Below are 17,301 nucleotides of genomic sequence, written 5' to 3' on the forward strand. Positions count from 1 at the left end.
CCTCTTTCCCGCCCTGGAGCCACGTGACCCATTGAAGCCAAGTAAACCTACAAAGGGCGTGGCGTCCGTTAGTTGTAATAGCTTTTTTTTGTGTCCAGCCAATCATCGCCACTCCTGTCTCCAAGGTAGAAGGGACGCCGTGGTTGTTGCCGTGTAGTGCAGGGGACCACGCCTCTTGTCCTGACGTCACCCCGGACTGTGTAGGGATGGTGTGTGGCGATTTGGCTTCATTCAGCGGGCAGAGCGTGGCCTGCTCGCTTCACTGAGAGAAGGGGTGGTATCGCCGCGCGTCCCGGCTGCTCCATGGAGCTACGAAGCGCCGGGCTTGCAATGGAGGCAAGGGACGGCGTGGCCGCCCTTCCTGGCGAGGGGGAGGATTACGAAAGCCTGCCGGAAGGAGTGTCCCCGCTTACCCATATGACGGCAGGGGCCGTGGCTGGCATCCTGGAACATACAGTGATGTATCCGGTGGACTCTGTCAAGGTGAGAGTTGGGGAGGGGGCGGGGCCGGCTGACAGGTGTCATGGCGCTGTGCACAGCCCGGGCATGGCATGGGCATGGCTTCTCTATGTGTGTGTTTATCATCATCCCTATAAACGGAGAGGAACAGGACAAAATCTGGTACAGCGCAGGGATAAAGCAGTATTAAACGCTAAAATGTAATATAGCGATATAGTGCAAGTTCACAATCTTTAGATGTGGTGGCTGCCGTAGTTTTCTATTGTTTTTGCTTTTTTTTCCCCCACTGTTTTCAGGTGGTGATCTGGTCAGTAACACACTTCCTGTATTGTGAGTTCCCCCACTCTGGATGAAGGAGCACAGGGGGCACATTTGGATAGCAGCATTGTCATTCTGGGGGAGTGTTTAGATGTACTAGCAGATTTAATTACACTAACAAGCTGAAGCCAAACGCCAGTCCACACCTTTTTATAAGCAGTTACAGCAAACAGTTTTTGTCTTTTGGGATAAAAGTTTTACTGAAATGAAAGTTGGTTGTTTGTAAGTTTCCCTGTCAGCGTTGAATGGTTTGTCATCTGCGGGAGAGCTTGTTCTGGAAAGAAGTTCAAACTTGCAAAAAATCCTATTGCTCATATTAACGCAAACCAATTAAAAGAGAAGTATGAGATTTCATTTTTTGTGTGAGAAATCTGTTTATTGAAGGAGATTTCATTTAAAAAAAAAAAAAATCATACTTGGGTGGATGCAGTATCTGATCGGTCTGATGCTGCATCTGTCCCCTGCTGGCTCTAAGGACCAGTTCACACTACAGGCGTTTCAGTAGCTTTTTTCTTTTTTTTTTTCTGTATCCAAAACGCACAGAAAGTAGGTTATATGGTTGTCAATGTCATAGTTCACATCAGTGCTTGCAGTTCTGGTTGCAGAAAAAAAAAGTAGGACAGACTGCATCTTTCCTGCACAGAACTCTACTGGAATGCACTAAAACACATGAAAATGCACCAGAACATGCTGGAACGCACATGTCCCTGTTTAAATTGAAGAAAAAGAGAGGGGAAAAAATGAACCGTAATGTGCTAAAAACTCATCAAAAACGTGCATGCAGGAACGCATCAGGACTGTGTTTCTATAGTGTGAAATGGCCCTTAGAGTGATAACTCGGCAATCACATGATCGCTGAGTTCTCACAGTCGCTCTGAGCAGAGATCGGTGATTTGTAGGCTGAAAATGGGTCACAGGACTGCAGAACAAACTGCACTCCTGTGATCCACACGAGAAGTACAGCCAAAAGAGCTTTGGCTGTACTTTAGTGCAATAAAACCTATAGCAGTAATGTGTGTTTGTGATACCCCAGACGCCATCTTAACCTCTTCGCCGGCCGCATACAAATGTGCGGCCTCCCGGTGTCTGGGCCTAGACGCCGAGCGGCTGCACATTTGCGTGCAATTAACAAAAAACATATGTGCTGAGAGCGCGCGCCCTGCGTGCTCCCAGCACACATGTCCAGTACTCGCGGAAAGGTCCCGGTCTGCTCTTTCGATAGGGACCTTTCCCGATCATGTGACTGCCATGATGACGCGCCACGGCGGTCACATGATCCCTAAACCCCGCCCGTCCCACCTCCGGACTTCTTAAACTCCTAAAGGGCCGGGAGGCGCTGGTGGGAAGGGGTTAGGTAATCCTTTTTTTTTTTTCCCCCACCTCACTGATCATTGCTAAATATTTGTCAAACATGGTGTAATAGTTACAGGCACATTCACAGAGGGTTACCATATCCATGATTGGAAGGAGTTGACAAGCTTCAACTCCCCGACTCAACATGTAGTTTAATTCTTGCCACAGAGCAACGCAAATGCTACATTTTAAAAAAAAATATCAACAGATCTGTCGGTATTTATCTATGCCTTGTTGGGCATTCAGAGAGCAGCAAAAATGTGCCTCAAACATCTTTTTTCTAATGCCAGCATGAACAGGGCCTAAAAAAAAGAAAACAAATGCAGCCATCGCATCAAGAATTGGTAAGCCGCAGTATAGGAAATATTTTCTTTTGGGTTTAATACCACTTTAATGTCAGCATGTACAGTAATTGTTACATTGTACTAGTGGAGGAAATGCATGGGGGTTGCGCATGGCTAAAAATATTCATACAAACAACTGTACACTGACCCTCTGACCTTTGAAGAAGATGAGCTAATCCTTCAAGGGGTGGATGCACAGAAGGATAGAAACCCCAAGGTTAAGTTCACACTGCAGCGCACTGTGAAAAGATAACGGTGGTGGGTCACTTTTCACAGGGCGGCTTCCAGGCAGCCATCCTGCCACCTATTGAATGCTGTGTGGTTGTAGCACAGCCCCATTGAGTTGATGAGAGTTTGACCAGCAAAGCAATATGCCTTTGCAGGTGAGTGCCATGTTTTTGGTGCCATTCATTGTTTGTTTGTTTGTTTTTCTTTTCACACAGAATAATAAGCAAAGAATGCAACAAAATGCACAAGGTTCAACATGACAAAAAGCTACAGGAGTTACTTTGCCATGTATAAGGCTGCCTATTAAAATGAATAGACTTCCCTTTGCATGTCTTGTGAAAACTCCCACAAAAACAAAAGACCTCACCTTTCCAAAACACTAGGTATGAATGGGGCTAAATCTATGTATGCACCCCCAACTGGTTGTATGTTATTGTTTAGGCTAAGTTTACATTTCTTTGCTGCATTGATTTCTTCTATGTTGCTCCTTGCCGCTAGTTTTAACCCTTTAAAAGACATACCTCCATGTTGCAGCCACCTGCATTTAATATGTTTGTGGCGAGTCTCTATTCACTTGAGTGGGTTATGTTTGGCGGCTGTGCTGCCCGTTGAGCGCAATATGCGGTTTAATTGTTGCTGTGGCCATTGTATGTGTATAACCCCAAATAGCTGCCTTCGCAGTATAAAGCAGAGCTAAAGCCCGCGATACTTGCCCAGCCTTCAGTGGTCTGTTGCCCCTCTCTGGTGTCAGCATCTTTTACCCGGCTTCCTCCAGGTGCCGGACTGTGGCAGACTTACTTGGCAGGCGCAGTATGACGTTACTCTTGTGCATACCCAGGAGTGCAGTCATCCTAGTACACAGGCGGTGTGCTGGGATGTAAACTGCTTAGTGTGCTTTCCAAAGAAGACTGCGAGCAGGCAGGTAGGTGTCGTTTTTTTTTTTTTTTTTTTTTTTTTTTTTTTTGCCAAAGAGTCGCGTGATTGCTTTAGAACTGGGAGAAGGCAAGCTCTTTTTTTTACAGAAGAGATATTGCAAAAAGAAAACCTTCCTGCCTGCTCATAGTCTTCTGTGGGATGTACACTGAGCTATGCAAGTGCAGCTCAATCTGTGTTCCGGCACCACACGTGTGTACTGGGATGATTGCACTCCTGTGCATGCACCGGTGTGACGTCACCCTGCATCAGCCAATGAGCACAGATGCAGCCTGGCATCCGGAAGAAGTCGGGTAGAAGATTCCAGCAAGAAATGGCAGACTTTTGAAGACAGGTCAGTATTGCTGAGTTTAGGTATTATGTAACACCCAGGAGCTCTGTTCCAAACCTTCAAATTAAGAAAAAAAGGGAAGCGGTTCTTTACAGTGTGGAAACACTCTGTGTGAAAAGTTTTCAATATTAAAATGGCGCTATTCCCACTTAAAGCAGAGTTCCACCCAAAAGGGGAAGTTCTGCTTTAGATTGGTCCCCGCTCCCCATTAAGGATTGGCACCTTTGGGGAGCGGGGGGGAACGGGTATCCGAATTTGACAGGTACCCACTCCCACTGCCGCTGCGATTGCCTAGGCGATCGGAAACTGACGTTGTCCTCCTACCCTCCCTCCCCGAAGTCTTGTGGGACACGTGACAGGTCGTGCATGCACAGTGGGCACCCAGCTGTGAAGCCGCAAGTTGTCACTGTGTGCGCTGCTAGTAATGCGGAGTCATGGCAGAGCTTACTGAGCTTCAAAGATGACAAATTGTTGGTGCTGCTTAGCTGGTGCCTCTGTGACTGAAGTTGGCAATTTATTTGCTGTGTTGTGAGGTAGAGTATCAAAGGTAAACTGCTCAGTGTGCTTTCCAAAGAAGACTGTGAGCAGGCAGGCAGGTAGGTTTCCTTTTTTTTTTTTTTTTTTTTTTTGCTGAAGAGTCGCGTGATTGCTTGAAAACTGCAAGAAGGCAAGCTCTTTTTTTTACAGAAGAGACATTGCAAAAAGAAAACCTTCCTGCCTGCTCATAGTCTTCTGTGGGTTGTACACTGAGCTATGCAAGTGCAGCTCAATCTGTGTTCCGGCACCGCACGTGTGTACTGGGATGATTGCACTCCTGTACATGCACCGGTGTGACGTCACCCTGCATCAGCCAATGAGCACAGATGCAGCCTGGCATCCGGAAGAAGCCAGGTAGAAGATGCCGGCAAGAAATGGCAGACTTTTGAAGGTAGGTCAGTATTGCTGAGTTTAGGTAATATGTAACATCCAGGAGCTCCGTTCCAAACCTTCAAATTAAGAAAAAAAAGGGAAGCGGTTCTTTACAGTGTGGGAACACTCTGTGTGAAGAGTTTTCGATATTAAAATGGCGCTATTCCCACTTAAAGCAGAGTTCCACCCAAAAGGGGAAGTTCTGCTTTAGATTGGTCCCCCGCTCCCCATTAAGGATTGGCACCTTTTGGGGAACAAGTACCCGAATTTGACAGGTACCCGTTCCCACTTCCGCTGGTATTGCCTAGGCGATCGGAAACGGAAGTTGTCCTCCTACCCTCACCATTTGTGTGTCCTATTTTCCTTTATAATCAAAAGTGAAAGTAAAGAAACCCCCAAATTTTGGGTTTTCCCAAAAAAAGTAATAGAGGAAAAATCTTCCAATGGGGGCAATAGTTCTGGTGACCTGTGGGTCCCCAAGAGATTTGTTTAATGTGTATGGATTTTCCTTTCACTTCCTATATGGTTATGGAACAGGAAGTGAAGGTAAATCTCCTCAATGGGACACCGATGGCAAAAATATACCTTACAGGGGTTATGCCCCTCCCTTACTCTATTCAAAATGGGGGACGGGGGTCCAGGCAGACTTCATGACTAATTGCATTAGTTGCTGGATTTGTTACCCACTGCAAAGGTCTTCTGCCTATAAAATATACACAGAGTTTATCACTAAAATAATTCGGATAACATTTTTTAAATTTTTTTACAGCAACCTTGCAGCTTTCTCAAAATGTTTTCTGTCAAGTCTGGTAATCAGACAACCATTTGATTTTTTTTTTACCTGAGCTCAGCAAGCAAAGCTTATTTTTATGTGTTGCTTATAGAGCCAAGAGGCCTTTAATTATGACTTTTGCAATGCAGTCTTGTGGAAGTGTCTGGACATGTTAGATTAAATTGGATCTGTATGTCATATTTAAATTAGGCTTGCTTTTAATCCACTGTCTGAAGTGTCAAATGAGGAAGGTGTCATGGAGCAGAATTGGGGTGGGCCTCCTGGTTAGCCTCCTGGTTTCTGTGTGCAGACTGGGTATAAATGAAAGTTCTGGTGGAGGGGTTAAGCCATGGTAGATCACAGTGAATTTATTCAAATTGGCTTTTTTTTTTTTTTTCTTAATCTTCCAAATGTTTGAAGTGTTAAATGAGGGTAGTGTTATCCTTGTGGCTTCTGTGTGCAGATTTGGGGTTATCCTCGTGGTTTCTGTGTGCAGACATGGTATAAATGAAAGTTCTTGTGGAGGGGCTAGGCTTTGAGAGATCACAGGATCTTGTGTTGTATGGCTTTCAGCCCCCAAGAAGTTATACCACATTATAGCTGTTACTATAGAAGTGTGCACCTCCCTGACAAATGCAGAAGCTTCGGTGGATGTTGAAGAAGAAACGGATACATGACGCAATCCTCATCTTGTGTGTTAAATCCTCCCTGTATGTACGGAAGGAATGTTTCTCACTTTCTAAGCATGGCTTTGTCTTACATAATCAGCTTACCAGGTATGGGGGGCCACAACTGCAGCCCCTGACATTACCAAAGGGTCACAGGTAATGTTTAGCTTATGTTTTATTACAGAAGACTGTGGACATGCCATAGGGAATGGCCAGGGACTATTTATAAACGTACTATAAGAAGGAGAACATGCTACATGTGTGGTTGGAGACCTTGTGCAGGACAGAGACAAAGTCTGGGAAAGAGACTTCTGGAGATTACTGCCATTATAGTTTCTGCACTAATCAATACTCCCAATACCGACTGTTGGGGTCTGAGGGCTGCACAAGTATTATTATTATACAGTATTTATATAGCGCCAAAGGGTATGCTCAGCGCTGTACAGTAGCAAGGGGGACAGAACATGAGACAAGACAGTAACAATACAATACACGAGGGGTTCGAGGGCCCTGCTCTTTCGAGCTTACAGTCTAGGAGGGAGGGGAAGGTGGTACAGGAGGAAATGGCTGTGGGGGTTGGAGTGGAGGAGGTTAGTTGTTGGGGTAGGCTTCCCTGAAGAGGAGGGTTTTCAGGGTGCGCCTGAAGTTGAGGAGGGTAGGTGACAGTCTGATGGATTGGGGTAGGGAGTTCCAGAGGGTGTGGGAAGTCCTAGAGAAGTCCTGCAATCAGGCGTGGGAGGAGGAGACCAGGGAGCTAGAGAGCAGGAGGTCCTGTGAGGAGCGGAGGGCACAGGTAGGGTAGTATTTTGGGTATCAGGTCGGTTATGTAGTTTGGGGCGGCTTTGTGAATGGCTTTGTAGGTCAGAGTTAGCAGTTTGAATTTGTTGTGTTGGGCAATCGGGAGCAAATGGAGGGATTGGCAAAGGGGGGATGCAGATGTGGAGCGGTTGGTGAGGTGGATGAGTATAGCTGCTGAGTTTAGGATCGACTGGAGTGGGGATAGCGTTCGTTTGGGTAGGCCAGTGAGAAGGGAATTGCAATAGTCCAGGCATGAGATGATGAGGGAGTGTACGAGTTGTTTGGTGGTGTCTGGGGTGAGGAATGTGCGTATCTTGGAGATGTTGCGGAGGTGGAGCCTGCAAGATCTAGATAGCAGTTGGATGTGGGGTAGGAAGGAGAGGTGGGAGTCCAGGGTGAGACCCAGGACTTTGGCGTGTGGGGTGGGAGAGATGGTACCAAAAGGGTCATGTTATTGGCCTGCAGGTTGGTCACCAAGGTATCCATGATACAGAACCTTGTATCTATGAAGTGCCAGGTGCATGTAAAAGAGCCGATTTCATAAGCTGCACGCATGATGAATGTATCACGCTGACTGTCATAACACTTTAGATGCTTTTGTTCTTCTAAACTGAAATCCAGGCTGGAGATAAAATTGGGTCCTTCTCTGCACTGCAAGGCTTAAATGCATGTTTTGTCTAGGGAGATGGGAATAAGGTGACATACTGGGCTTGTTCATGGCATCGTATCCCTCAGGCTTTCTCCTCATCATAAAACCAGTCCTCCTGAAGCAACTTCCTTTTTGCTACCTGGTTTTATTTTATTTATTTCAGGTACTTGTATAGCGCTGCCAATATACGCAGCACTTTACAAATATGTTGTACATTCACATCAGTCCCTAACCCTCAAGGGGTGTACAATCCAAGGTCCCTAACTTGTATTCATACATACACATACTAGCGACAATTTGGACAGGATCCAATTAACCTACCAGCATGTCTTTGGAGTGTGGGAGGAAACCGGAGTATCCAGAGGAAACCCACACAGGCACAGGGGGAACATGCAAACTCCAGGCAGGTGGTGCTGTGGTTGGGATTCGAACCAATGCCTAGTACTACCAGGCGGAAGCAGCTCTCTAGCGTCGTCCTACAGTACACAATGCAGGACCTGTAGTCTTCTATTGTATGTGAAGAGATTGATGATCCCCCCTTTATATCCTGGGAACACTGGCATTTGGGAAAGTGAGGAAATACGTTAAGTTACACTTTTTTTTTTTTTTTTTGTTGATATGGTCTGTGACATTGTCAAGGGGCACACATAAATTTTAGTTAATTTGTTCATGGTCAGAGACAAGACACACAAGATAAAATCTGACTATGGATATGATAAGATGGACCGACTGTGGGCATAATACAGGAGATGGTCAGAGATTGCAGACAGACTATCACTGCTATAACAGAGCAATAGGAAACTTAGATTAGTATCTGCAGGGGCCTTAAGGGCAACACAAAGTGCTATAGGTTGGGCACCAGGGCCCTAGACAAAACCTGAATTAACCTTTTGAAGTGTGGAGGGGGCCCCACTGCAAGGTGTAAATTGTGAGATGATCTACCCACCTCTCCTCCTTGGCCAGTCAGAGAGAGTATTTTGTTTCTGAGCATCCGTGGTCTTGGTCACTCGATTTTTTTTTTTTTTTTTTTTTTTCTTATAAATACTATACTAATTATATGAAATTTGTTCTTGTATCTTACGAGACAAGAGATCGGCTCTTGAAAGCTGTGTTAGGCTGGCCATAGACGGGCCGTTTATCGGCTGAATTGTTTTTTATGGACCGTATGTCTGTCTGTTTTTAGATCCATTTTTTTTTTAATCTGTTTACATCCACTAGTTCATATAAATACATGAGTATGTTTTTCATTCGAAAATGGACATACGGAACACCTGTGTGAAAGGACCCTTATAAGGATCAGATGATCCTTCTGACAGCGGTACTTTTCGACCAATTTTCTCATCCTGTGTACCAGGCATTAGACTAGTAGATATAAATCGACCTGGTTTAACCAAATAAAACTAACCCCAGCTTACACTTTATAATCAGTTACAATAAACAATTTTTTCCCAAGTCATCTTCCAGGACAGCTTCACATGGGATAGGCTCCTCCCACCAGGAAACACCTGATCCATTTATTCCCCATAATTAGCGCCTCTCCACAGGGCACCCTCAGTATTAGTGTTTCCTCTGGCAGGAACGACTCCCATGTGGGTTTTTTTTTTTTTGTTATATCTATGGCTGTCTGGCGGGGTACAGAGGCCTCCTGGATGGGGCTACCCCTCTCTTCAGCAAGGCAGGGGCCTTGCAGGGTAGCCTCACTCAGGGTTCCCTTCGGCTTGGGGGAGATAGAACCCCCTCCTGTGGTCCAGGGGGTCTAGAGCCCGCTCCACCGACCTATCGGATAAGGAACCGCTACCCTGTGGGGCAAGCCCTACCTTTCCTACGCTACACGCCATCTCTGAGGCCATGACCCGGGAGGAGTGGGTCAATGACGTCCCTTCGGGAGCCCAAGGAACAGGAAGCGGACCGTCGCATTCTTGGTTATGGCCATCGATCCACAAGTTTGCCCCACGCCATGGCCGCCCCATCTACTGCGGCCGTGAGGGGAGGATGGCCCCCCACCCTAAAAACGGGGCGGGATACGGCCAGAATGGAGGCATATCTGTCCGAGTTGGGGGAGGCCAGCAACAAGGTAGGAGCCTGTCAGCTGCCATGACCCCATACCCCTCATACTTCCTCCTATCTGCTGAATCTCAGGGAGGAGGGGTACGAGGCCCCCCTCCTCCTTTTTCTCTTTCCAGCACCTCGGGGATCTCGGGTCTGCCAGTGGGTGCACGTTGGGGGTTGTCCCCCAGGGCCCTCGGCTTAAAGGAGGCCTATACCTTGTGTATCTCGGTCCTTAGATGGACCCACAGGAGGAGGATAGAAGAGAAAGTGCAATACCTGCAAAAAGAAACTTGCTAGCACTTGGAAAAAGGAACTGTGCCAGGAGTGCATCGATAAGCTGATCAAGAAAGAGTCGGGGTCCCACTTCAAAGATTTTCTACAAAATATGAGGTGGGGGGAAGACTGGGACACTTCCACACGCAATGGCTACAGACCACCCAGAATGCATTCATCCTAGACACAATTTGAAACCGCTACAGAATAGCATTTTCATTACTACCCCCCCCCCCCCCCACAGGTTCTTTGTGACCCCACTGCCAAGGGAGGAGGGAAAGGCGGACGCACTCGTGAACCTCCTGGAAGAAATGCTCCAAAAGACCGTGGTCAGTCAGCTGGGAGGAAGAAGAGATGGGAAGAGGGTTCTACTCCCATTTTTTTTTTCTCAGAAGGAAGACATCTGGGAAATACAGAATGTGACTCAACCTAAATAAAGTGAACCAATTTGTAAAACCCCAAAAAATTCCACATGGAGACGATCTACATGACAAAAGAAATCCTCGTGCCCGGAGTATTCATGTCATCAATAGACCAAAGGACGCATACCTTCACATCCCGATAAGGGAGAAGTCAAGAAAGTTCCTAAGGTTCGCACTAAAGAGCAAGAACAGAACTATCTTGTTCCAATTCAATGCACTCTTTCAGTCTGTCTTCAGCAGCAAAGATATTTATGAAAATTCTAGCGGAACCTCTGCAGGCCTTGAGGCTAGAAGGGATAAACGGATGACCTGGATGACCTACTCTTGTTTGCGGACACGGAAAGAGCTCTGAAATGCCACGTGGATCATTCAATATCATTCTTGGAAAACCTTGTAAGCACCCCTGTCAGTGGTAAATGGTTTCTCTTGTCCCTCTAATTGCCACTTTTGCTGGACAACTTGGCCTGCTAAAGGAAGTTGAAGGGCAACAGGCTTACTGGCTGGATCACCAAATAAAGGGGGGAAAAGACAGCCACTGGTATGCTTCAATTTATTACATTTTTTTTTTTTTTTTACTTTAAGCCCTGGTTCACACCGGTGCGACTTGTCTTGCAATTTGACAGTTTTCAAATCGCATGACAAGTCGCACTCTCTTGTTGGCAATGGAACTGTCACTTACGTTGCACAGATGCCATCCAAGTCACACCTGAAATTGCAGTGCCGTACGTACGAATTCGCATGATTTAAAAATTGGATCTAGTGTGATCCAGGGCTAATACCACTTTAATAAATTTTCAACACCGTTATCTAAGATGATTGCTGTTCTCAAATTGGAATAAATCATTGACTCTAGATTGACTCACAAGTTACATGTATGTGTATGTCAAAATGATGTCTGAACTTTTGTCAACTGTGCTATTAATTTAGCTATAAAGATTCTATTGCAGAACTCTGTCATATTGGATTGTGACTCTGCACTCTGTATCCATCTGCATTTTCCTCCTGTAGAGTTGGGTTTTCAGGTAATAGTTCACAGTTATAGCTGGCAACTTCGTGTGTCCTCCCATTTTCTGTGCTGACCTTTGTCCAGTTACTACTTTAGTATTACCTAACATGCATATTGTGCTATACCGCTAAGCAGTCATAGCTAGTTGTTTGTTTTACAGGGTTTTGGAATATAAATCTGCTATCTTTTTAAACAGTCTCATAATCTTGTGTAATTCTGTTTCTATTCCTGTATTGGTACAAATCATCCACTTGAAGTGAACTGATGGGAAAATTAGCCCTCTTTTTTACTAAGATTTAAAGTGATCATAAAAGCTTTTTTATTTTTAAAAAAGAACAAACATTCTATTATTATTATTATACAGGAATTATATAGCGCCAACAGTTTGCTCAGCGCTTTTACAATATAAAGAGAGACAATACAGTTCAATACAAGAGGGTCAGGAGGGCCCTGCTCCTTGGAGCTTACAATTTAAGAGGGAAGGGCTGGTGGTACAAAAGGCAATAACTGTGGGGGATGGACTGGTAGGAGGAATAGAAGATTCAGTTATTAGCTGAAGGCAAGATGGGTTTTCAGAGAATGCCTAAAAGTGGGCAGGGTAGGCGATAGTCTTATATATTGGGGTAGAGAGTTCCAGAGGATGACGGAGGCTCTGGAGAAGTCCTGGAGACTAGCATGGGAGGATGAGACAAGGGAGCTAGAGAGCAGGAGGTCATGAGAGGATGGTTTGGCTGATATTTGGAGACAGGTTTGGTGATGTAATTTGGGGCAGAGTTGTAAATGGTTTTATATGTTCTTGTTAATGTTTTGAATTTTATTCGTTGGGCAATGAGAAGCCAGTGGAGGGATTGGCAGAGAGCGGTGGCAGATATGGAATGGTTAATAAGGTGGATGAGTCTGGCAGCAGCATTCAAGATAGAGTGAAGAGGGGATAGCCTGCGATGAGGTAGGCCGATGAGGAGGGAGTTACAATAGTCAAGGAGAGAGAGAACCTCTGAAACCACTGAGCAACTTATTCACTCCCTTGTTAAGAACAGGCGTATCTTAGAGATGCTGTGGAGAGGAAGTCTACAAGATTTGGACAGTGATTGCATTTGGGGCTGAAAGGACAGATGGGAGTCCAAGATTACACCTAGTACCCTGGCATGAGGGGAGGGACTGATGTTTGTATTATTGATCTTGATGGAGACGTGAGGGGGGGGGGGGGGGCACAGGCTGGAGGGAATAGTGTGCGCTCAGTTTTAGAAAGATTGAGTTTGAGGAAGTGGAGTGACATCCATGTTGATATGTCACTTGGTAGGTTAGTAATACAAGCGGAGACTTAAGGGGTGAGGTAAGGAGTAGAAAGATAGATTTGTGTGTAATCAACATAGAGATGGTAGTTTAAAGCCATTGGAGTTTATCAAGTGACCAAGGGAGGAGGTGTAGATGGAGAAGGGGTTCAAAGACAGAACCTTCAGGGGGACCCCTACTGAAAGGAGGAGACCGAGTTCTAGGTAACTTTGAAGGAGTGCTGCAATAGGTAGGAGGAGAACCAGGAGAGAACAGAGTCTCGGAGGCCAAGAGAATGGAGCTTTTGAGAAGGAGGGGATGGTCAACAGTATCAAAAGCTGCAGAGAGGTCAAGTAGTAAGAGTGTGGAGTAGTGGCCATTGGTTTTAGCAGTTAGTAGATCATTAGTGAGTTTTTTAGTAGGGCAGTTTTAGTGGAGTGTAGTGAGTGAAAGCCAGACTGTAAAGGGTCAAGAAGGTTGTTGTCAGTGATTTAGGAACTCGGGCGATTGTAGACTAAGTGTTCCAAGAGTTTAGAGGTAAATTGGAGCAGGGAGATAGGTCTTAAGTTGTTCAGGTTGGTGGGGTCCAGGGAGGGCTTTTTAAGTATGGGAGTGATGTGCGCATGCTTTAGAGGGGAGGGGAAGGCACCATTAGAGCGGGAGAGATTGAAGATGGCAGCATGGGATAGAAGAAGAGGGTGACCGTAGTAGGTGTGAGGGGACAGGTAGTGAGACGGGCTTCTGAGAACTTTAGTGACCTCTTCGTTAGTAGCCAAAAGAGAAAGGTCAAGGTCAAAAGAGAAAAGTGTAGCGGGAGATTTAGTATAAGGTATGCTAAGTGGGATAGATGTCTGTGCAGTGGAATGCCCCTACGAATTGCATAAATCCTTGTTTTTGAATTTATTTACAATCTCGTAAGCACTAGGTGAGGTACTGGGTGGAGGTGGAGAAAGTAGAGAGTCAAAAGTAGAGAAGATGAGGACTGGATGACAAGGTATTAAGAGTGACAAAGTAGGCTTGTTTGGCAGCATGGAGGGAGGAATTGTATGTTAAGAAAGCAGATTTATATAGAGTGATTGCTTGCTGAGATTTGGTTTTACGCCACAATTGCTCCAGTGCACGATTATGTTCAGATTTCTGGTGTCGTCAGTCTGTCACGGTTGTAATTGTCGGGGCCTGATACTTCATTTAGTTAGAGGAGCAAGTGAGTCTAGTGTGGATGAAAGTGAACTGTTGTAGACAGCAGTGGCCAGGTCAGGGCAGGACAGGGGAGAGGTTCTGTAATAGAGGCGGTCAGTTGCAGAGTGGAAAAGAGAAGGGTTTAAGTTGTGAAGGTACTTGTAATTTTCACATACACAGAACTCTGTGAATGAATGATGCGACTGGGTGGGTGGAGTCCTGTACTGCCTTACTCTTGTCAAAAAGTGACAGCTGGTACAGGGAACTTCTCCTTGTACTACTATCACAGGGAGAGAGGGGATCAGTGAGCGGCTGCAGAAGCGAAAACGTGACAGGTTCCTCCCTAAAAATGGGTGGAACGTGTAACATGTTCCCGAAGGTGACCTTATCCTTTACTAATGCTGTGTTGGGTTCTGCGTAAAATTGAACTAAAGGCAGGCAGATAAAAACACAGATGAAATACATGGGAGCCTTTTCCTGCCAAAGGATTTGTATTTCTGTCCATCCACTCCTGAGTTATCCACTCCTGGCAGGGCATTTTTTTTCTGCCTTAATCCACTAACGCTTACAGGTTATGTCACTCTGACTGGACAGTACAGGAGCAGTAACAGACTGAGCTCATTCCTGTCACTGTGCTCTCACCCTCTATCAGCATGCTCCTTGTGAGAACTGCATCACATCTGCTTCAGTCTCTAACAGTTTGAGCTCTGCCTAAGTCTCTGTTCCCTCTACTACAACCTGCATGATGTACAACTTACAGTGCAACTTTGCCAGGCAACTTGAGTACTACTCTGAAGCAACTTACAGGGAATGCCTGGGTAATCTTTCTGTAATGTTGGATCCAAATTGCATCAATATAGATGAGGATCCGACTTAGAGGTGACTTCCATTAAATCTATGGGCACAAGTCATATAGAAGTCGCCTTGAAGTAGTACAGGAACCTTTTTCTAAAGTTGGAGCGACTTCAGTAGTGCAACTTGGGGTCTCACAAGTCTGAACCCAAGTCGCGGCAGTGTGAATCGATCTTACAGGGGATTACAATAGATTGATACAAGGTTATGTTTTTTTCACTACTTGCACTTCATGCATTTAAAATAATACATTTCAGGATTTTTGTTTTTTCAATAGGCTTTTTTGAGTTTGGGCAAGGACACGGGCCCCATGAGTTGTCAGTCTGCCCCTGGCTTCTGCATTCACCCCAGCAATGGTCTCCTTCGTGTAGAGTCTTGTGCTGTGACACATGTGACTAGTATGTACAGAAATGTTTAAGTTTCCAGGTGTCATGGAGCATAAATGCTGATGAAAGCAGCTTGTACCACACCCTGTGACGTTTCTCTCCATCTTATATTGCAATATAGGTGACCGGGTCCCTTACATTCTGCTGGTAAAAGCCACCTAACCAGATAGACAGCATGTCCCTAAAATCTATCCATTAATTCCAACAGGAAAAAAAAAGCACTATCTTATATTGTAGCATTGTTTTTTCTTGTTGGCCCAAAAGGTACAGTTCTGGAGTGTACATCAAGTCTGATTACCAGGCCTGGGGACTGCTATGTGCTATTTTCATTATAGCACAGCCTTTCTCAACCAGGGTGCCTTGAGGTTTCTTCAGGGGTGCCTTGGCAAAATGTCTAAAATTGCCCAAAACCTGTATACAAGCCAGAGGGTAGAATAAGCCCGCCTTTTAGTTAAACCAAGCCACAAGTTTTCATTGTGCACCTATACGACCTTCTAGCCATCCTGACAACCAATGACATAATCAGTTGATCAGGAGGATGTCAGCTACCTGCACAGCATCTTAGTTTTACCCTCCCCCACCCCTCTTCATCAGTGTTGGGGTCACATTAGCTCAGTGATGGAGAAAAACTGAGGGAGAAGAGAAACGGTGGCATACTAGTCAGTACCAGTGTGCAAAAGGGTATTTGCTTTGTAAGAAATGATCACCTCTAATGTTGGGTGTCCTACATGTGTGGGTTTTTCTGCGTTATATTAAACTATTAGAATAGTTTTTCACATTTTAGAATGGGGTGCCTCGGGACTGTCCATAATTTTAAAGGGTGCCTCGGGACTGTCCATAATTTTTATGAGTGCCTTGACTGAAAAAAGATTGAGAAACATTGTTCTAGCATTTCCCACATGGGCTTGTATCTGTCCCTGGGAAGATGTTGCTCAAAGCTACCACTGGATTTCAACCTGAAATAAAGATGCAGTTTGAAAGGGCTGGTTTCATTGCCCATTGAGTCACTGACCTGTAAAAAAAAAAACAAACATGCAGCCAGTGAAGTCTGAATATGTTTGTTTGCACGCTTGTTGCAGAACCCAGGAGGGAAGCTGGGATCGGGGGAACAGCTCTGGTGCCTGCACCTTTTTTAGTAATTTAGTGTGTGTGTGTGTGTGTGTGTGTGTGTGTGTGTGTGTGTGTGTGTGTGTGTGTGTGTGTGTGTGTGTGTGTGTGTGTGTGTGTGTGTGTGTGTGTGTGTGTGTGTGTGTGTGTGTGTGTGTGTGTGTGTGTGTGTGTGTGTGTGTGTGTGTGTGTGTGTGTGTGTGTTGTATTAGAGGTGGGGATGACCGCAAGATTGGCGCATGCAGTTCCAGCTTTCTGTTCCCTGTGCTGCCTGTTACATACACGGAGAACAAAGTGGGTTGCACCCCTTCTATTAACAGCAGCAGTATCTGCTCCATTTTTTTTTATGTTGATGGGTGATGCACGACTCTTTAATTCCCTCATCATGTTTTACGAAAGAACAGTGCTTATGTCAGTAGTTGTGCACCCACTGTTAGAATAGATTCTTGCTTTGATGCATCTGTGTACATTTTTAATGTGCGTTATTTTTGTGAGGGTTTCATGCTTTTTAACATTGGCTAATCAAGATATGTTTTAGAATGCGCACATTTCCATTTTATATACTCTACTGTACTGATGAAAACTTACTTGATATAGGAATCTAAAGTGTGGCATATGATATGCACATTCTGTTCATTCCTTTGACACAGAAAATGGTCAGAGGCTGTGGGAATATTACAGGAGATTGTCAGTAGACTGAAATAAGTGCTACAAATGTGGTTGAGGACCAGGGACCTGATGCAGGAGATTGCCAGAGACTGTGGACACATCACAAGGGACTACTAGAGATCATTGCCGTTTTATAGTACATATAGCGTTTCCTACAGTTGTCTTGAAAAATTGCTGCCACCATTTGATATTCCCTTTTTAGCAAGATCTGCTATAAAAGGTCAGAGAGAGGAAAAAAATACTCCCTGATCCCTGATTCACACCAATGCGATTTGACGGTTTCAAATCACACGACAAGTCGAACCCTATTGTCTGAAATGAAAC

At 45.2% G+C, this 17,301-nt stretch overlaps 1 protein-coding gene across 1 annotated transcript in view; it reads left to right on the forward strand.

Moving 5' to 3' along the window:
- Nucleotides 1–215: 215 nt before the first annotated feature.
- SLC25A37 (solute carrier family 25 member 37) overlaps nucleotides 216–17,301 on the forward strand; it is a 43,494-nt gene continuing 26,408 nt past the window's right edge. Inside the window, exon 1 of the mRNA XM_089692484.1 lies at nucleotides 216–483. Coding sequence (XP_089548610.1) covers nucleotides 304–483 — 180 coding nt within the window. The 5' untranslated portion in view covers nucleotides 216–303. The remainder of the gene's footprint in view (nucleotides 484–17,301) is intronic.

Source organism: Staurois parvus, unplaced genomic scaffold, assembly GCF_062004578.1.
Source record: "Staurois parvus isolate SC_StPar_1 unplaced genomic scaffold, SC_StPar_1.0 ptg000586l, whole genome shotgun sequence".
Classification (NCBI taxonomy): domain Eukaryota; kingdom Metazoa; phylum Chordata; class Amphibia; order Anura; family Ranidae; genus Staurois; species Staurois parvus.